The following is a 6,000-nucleotide window of genomic DNA, read 5'->3' as shown; positions in this document are numbered from 1 at the left end:
CGAATGTCTGACCTGTTCCGTGTGGAAAAGGTCAGAGTTTGGAATGTCGACGTTTGTGTAAACATTTTCCCTGCCGAAGGTCACAAGCCACAGAACATGCCAACATCCTCCAGCAATGTTTACACCTGTGGAATCAATTTGTTCACATCTCGTCAATGAACACACAACTTCATGGAAGCAGAATGGTGGGAAAATAATTGCAAACACTTTCAGAAGTTTACAATTGCTCTTCATTGAACTTAAATATGAAAATACATCATTGTATTTCACAAGCATGGCTGGAATGATACAGGTTTATACAACTGGAAATACAAAGCATTCCGTGTGCTGTGGTGAACAGCAATTTGTAACAAGTCTCCAAAATGGTGTAAAACTTGCTCACGGTGAGCGAGTGCCAAATATGCTCCTTAATCCACACCACTGAGCACCCCCCCCAAACCCAAACCACACTGAGCACCCCCCCACCCCCCAAGTGCTCCCCAAACCCACTGAGCGCCTCCCAACCCCACACATGCACGTTGCCTGGATGCACATGACATTCCAAGGGTGCTACACTTCCACATGGAAAGCAACCGCTCACATATCTTTATCCCAATATATACTTCATCAAAATGTGGTAAATCCTGTGCACGGATTTCCTTGGTAATTCAATGCAAAAATATAAAGAAAGGAATAAAACACCGACCCTTAATATCGACCCAATTTGAAGAGTGCAGCACACCAACCCTTGTGTACAAATGATAACGACTTTATGTCAAAGTGTTTTGCAGCAGCGAGCCAGCCAATCAATTGCATAACTGCTGCTCATTGCAAACAAACGTAAACCAGAAGTGACTGCAGTGGCAACTCGACTTTGCAAGGTGGACACCTTTCGGAGAACGCGGTGATGTAACAGACCGAAGCAGAACTTGCTGGGAAAAGCAGAGGACTTACGAGCCGCCGCAGCTTTTTCTTGGGTACGTGCAGACTTATTCTAAAGCGGCTCCCACAACAGGAAGTGCAGCATTTTGTAAAATTGGAGAATAAATACCGTACGTCTTGTGATACGGCACACCGTACAAACTGACCTACTGCATGGAAAGTGATCTCTGCACCTTCATGTCAAATTCAACTTCTCCGAGCGAGTAAGGCATTAAAAGTTTTGTTTCCAGAATTCAACGAGGAAAGCATTTGGACCGTTTGAAGTAATCTAGGTCATCCAAAAACTCGGGTAATCAAAGAAAACAAATTGAGGTGAAGATGTGACCTTTTGTTTTGACTGCAACTTCTTTCTCATACACCGGAATTGATAATGTGCAGTAGGAAAGACCATCTGTCCCTACACATAACAAGCAATCAGTAAGAAACCCACCGCACTACAAGATTATAGGTACAAAGTAACTTTTAGAAAAAGAAAAATCGCCTCCACTATCGCCCCCACATTCGTTGACTGAGCAGCAGGAAGTTAGACACAGCCAAGACTGGAAAGAAAGACTGAACTGAAAATAACATTCTTGGTGCAGGACCTGCAGGGAAAGGGAGTCGTCATGTGAACGGAAATGTGTAGTCCGTTCGATATTATTCGGCAAACCCGCTGAGGAAGGAGTAAAAGAGGGGAGGCTTGTTGCGTACGTGGTCACGACGGCACCACGACATCACCTTCCCCTCTTCATCAGCCGTGAAGAGGTACAGCCCATCAACAGAGAATGTCAGGCTGCCAAAGGGAAAAGCAGTCAGCAGCTATAAGGTATAGCAAGAAGTGACACTTTATAATAGTACTTAACGTAAAATGAGAGCGGCATGCTTTATACAGATGCTGGAACTCCATTTACCGATTTACCTCCAAGGTAACATATTGTTCTGTTCTCCTACTCTTCCCTTTACAAGTGGTGAGGTCCGATGACACCAAGCTCCTGCCCTACCTTGACCACAATACTCCCCCACTCTCCTCAGCCAACTCTCTCCACCCTCCAGGTACCCCCACCTTATTGATATCCCTCCTCACACAATCCTCCCATCTCAACTGCGGTCTACCTCTTTGTTCCCTCAACCCATTTGCTCTCTTTGCCATTCTGTCCTTTCCCATTTGCACCAAGTGTCCAGCCCATCTCAGCCAGCATTTCACCAATATCCCCATCAAGCTCATCTTCACACCAATCTCCGACCTCAATTCATCCATTCTCCTTCTATCCACCCTCTTCACTCCTCCAATCCTCATGACCCAGTTGTTCTCATAAACCTGCAGCCTCTGTTGTCTCTCTGTCAGTGCCACTGTCTCCAGATCATAAACGAGGAGCACAGTGCCGTGAATGTCGAAGCAAACCACGAATACGTGGAGCACAGGGCCGTGAATGTCGAAGCAAACCACGAATACGCGGAGCACAGGGCCGTGAATGTCGAAGCAAACCACGAATACGCGGAGCACAGGGCCGTGAATGTCGAAGCAAACAACGAATACGCGGAGCACAGGGCCGTGAATGTCGAAGCAAACCACGAATACGCGGAGCACAGGGCCGTGAATGTCGAAGCAAACCACGAATACGCGGAGCACAGGGCGGCGAATGTCGAAGCAAACCACAAATACGCCCGCAAAAGACCGTAATGTTGAATGGTGTGGTGGGGGATAGTTTACGCGCACTTACAGCTCTTTCGTGTGTGATGTGTGGAAGATGCTTTTGCTTTTAGAAGTGATGTGTGCGGCTGATGGGATTTTCTTTTCATAAGGGAAAATGTTAATATTTTACAAACACAAATGCACATGATCACAGTTTTAATTAAATGCTTACAAATAAAATTCCAAAAGGTTAGCTCACTCTTTTGCTGCGAGTTTCATGTTACTTTATCGAAAACGAATCCGTTTGTGTTTCAATCTTGTGTGGTCCCCAAATCGTGTCGCGATCATGGAAATAGTTGCCATTTTAACTGCTCCAAGTTTAAGCTTGATGGACGACACGGTATTCTATATTATCTTACAAAGGTAGATATTGAGTTTAAATTACATAATATTAAACGTGCTGATATCACAGTCTTGTGTTAGAATTTTATTTTATTTTAGATTCAAAATAAAAGTTAATATTTACTTACGTTCCATGAACCATCCTTGCTGATCGGCACAAGATTTACACCATGTTACAGGGGTGAGAGTTACACATTCATCATGTGCAGACTAAAGGAATCAGGAGACTTAAAACTAAACCAAAGATATGTAATTAAATAATCACTCACGGTTCCCGATCGAAAATAAATTATAAAATAATTAAGTAAGAAACCAAGCAAACCCACTCCCCACGTCATATCCGATCGATAATCATCTTCCCCCCTCCCTCTCCTCAGTAATGCGGAAAGTTTGCGTTAGCCTCTGTGAACCAGGCTTTTTCTTTAAAACAGAAAATACTAACAATATTAACCTGAGATCCCTAACCATAGGTGAAAAGGGATAATCAACCAAGTCAGTCCGTGGGAATTTATTTTTGTGCCCGCGAAAAACTGTGAATACGCGGGACACAGGGTTATGAATGTGGGAAGCAGGTCACATTTTATCAACCGCAAACACGCGGAACCCGTGAATGTTAAGACTGCCAAAGTGTTAAGACTGCCAAATGTTAAGACTGCCAAATGTTAAGACTGCCAAATGTTAAGACTGCCAATGTTAAGACGCCAAGGTGTGACTTTATTTATATATATATATATATATATATATATATATGTGTGTGTGTGTGTGTGTGTGTGTGTGTGTGTGTGTGTGTGTATTGTTGTAAAAATGGCTTGAGGGGAAAATGGGGAACACTTTATAATAGTTATTTAATAGTGGATGTTTGCATAGTGTGACATAATTAATGCAATTAGTGAGGCAGTGTCAAATGAGGTGTTTAGAAACTCTTGTCTCTCTTCTCCCAGTCTAGTATCTGTGTCTGAATCCCATCTTTCCCCTCCATACATTCTGCAATGTTCCCATGTAATCTGTCTGTTTTCCTTGTCTCAACATTTTGGCAGAACTGTGAAAAGATCGCAGAACTGCTGTGGGATTAGACAAGAGCTCCCGTCATGTGCCAGCAGCAAGAAGGGTGTGTGAACGGAAATTTGCTCGTTGCCCTCCCCAGCCTCGCGTATCTGCCTGCGTTGGCGATTCCGCCTGTTGAAATGGCCGAGCAAACTGGAACAGGCACCCCGCTTTGAATAGGCACCTTAAATGCACTACTTCCCAAATGTTCCGGTGTACATGTCTAATTGCTCCATTAACTAAATGCACTTGGAGTTCGAAATCCTCTCAATGGCCACAAATGAGGCTCTCATCAACAAGAATTTAAGAATAATAAATGGAGTGGGGGAAACGAGAAGGGAACACGGCAGCGAACGGCGATCAGCTGTAACTAAATGAATATTAAAAACAAATACAACTCACACCCACGGTATCTCAAAGCCAAACTTAATTATATAGCCTTATTTTCCTCTCACTCATACAGGAAACATGGGACACAGCAGGAGGTAGACAAGACAGATTAGAGACTGGTGGAACCTGTCCACAAGATCTCCACACCACAACGCGATAGTTTCCTCAGTGTGAGCCAATCAGCGTGCCTCAGCACGATCTCCACTCGGAACTTGAGTTCATGGAGCACATTGCAATTTCCACACAGCATGATGTTCTCTTTAGCGCGACCTCCGTTAGCCACCGTGCATCCTCTCTGGTGCTCTTACACATCAGATTTCCGTCGCACGAGCATCCCGCGACTGCGCTGATTGGCTGGGGAGAGATGCTATTAATTTTACGTTCACGCACCCTTCTTGGTGGTGGAGCGTGACGGTAGCTCATATCTGATCGCGTCGCGATCATTTGTCAGTTCTGCTTTTACTGTGAGGACACTGGGAAAACAAATAGACAGATTACATGGGAACATTGCAGAACATATGGAGGGGAAAGATGGGACTTAGACACAAACAGTACTTGGGGGAGTGAGACAAGAGCTTCGAAACATAAAATTCTGCCTCGGTAATTGCATTAATTACACAAATATATGCAAACATGCACTATGAAATAACTATTATAAACTATACCACATTTACCCCTCAAGCCATTCCCATAGCGCATCATATGGCCTTTTGTGTCAAAGAAAAAAAAAATGCTCTCTCCTTGAGCCCAAATTAGTATTCCGTAGTATTTGGGAGTGAACGATCATGCCATTAATGAACAGCAACAGATAATATAAATTGGTTAAATCTAATTGGTTACTGGCTATGTGTATTAAAAAACCCCTAAATTATCAGAGAATGAACCATAATATACAGGGCCTTCAGAAAGTATTCACACCCCTTGACTTTTTCACATTTTGTTGTTACAGCCTGAATTTAAAATGGATTAAATGGAGATTTATTTTGTCGCTGATCTGCACATAATAAATACCCCCATAATGTCAAAGTGGAATTTATTACTCCCACCAGGGAGTAATGCATTGATCGTGTCCGTGTGTGTGTGTGTGTGTGTGTCTGCGCGTGCGTATGTGTGTTCGTATGTTTGTGTTCGTGTGTTTGTGAACAAGATATCTGGAAAAGTTCTGAACGGATTTGGATGAAAGTTGGTGGGATGATTGCCGTTGGGATAAGGAAGAATTTCCTTATCCCTGTGTACTGGTAATTCCCTGTGTGGGAATTAAAATATTTTGGCACACATCATTTTGAACTAAAGGGCACTCGGTGTAATGCATACCTGAGCCATTGGCAACACAACATTCAAACCTTTTACTTCACACACCTTTAAGTATATATACCATTTAAGGATACTTGGCGTAACCAACCCGTCATGTCACCACAATATATCGCTCACAGTCAGAGAAACAAACAAAAAAACAGACAGAGTTAAAAACGTCTCATAAAAGTTTCAATTTCAGACACATCAACATCTCACTTTTCGTGCCTTTTCCTTTGCAAATTTTGTCACAATTCAACCAGATCGAGTGCTGATGCCTGGGCATGTTCAAGTGATATAGTTGCCAAGCCAACTAGTCTCTTTTCCAACATTGTCGA

At 43.2% G+C, this 6,000-nt stretch overlaps 1 protein-coding gene across 1 annotated transcript in view; it reads right to left on the bottom strand.

Annotated features, from left to right (window-relative positions):
• Window positions 1–207: 207 nt before the first annotated feature.
• The window catches only part of LYST (lysosomal trafficking regulator), a 457,799-nt gene continuing 452,006 nt past the window's right edge, over window positions 208–6,000 (bottom strand). Inside the window, exon 56 of the mRNA XM_078785068.1 lies at window positions 208–1,693. Coding sequence (XP_078641194.1) covers window positions 1,558–1,693 — 136 coding nt within the window. The 3' untranslated portion in view covers window positions 208–1,557. The remainder of the gene's footprint in view (window positions 1,694–6,000) is intronic.

Source organism: Myxine glutinosa, chromosome 9 (assembly GCF_964187855.1).
Source record: "Myxine glutinosa chromosome 9, kmMyxGlut1.1, whole genome shotgun sequence".
Lineage (NCBI taxonomy): Eukaryota > Metazoa > Chordata > Myxini > Myxiniformes > Myxinidae > Myxine > Myxine glutinosa.
This window is presented reverse-complemented; position numbering and strand designations above follow the sequence as displayed.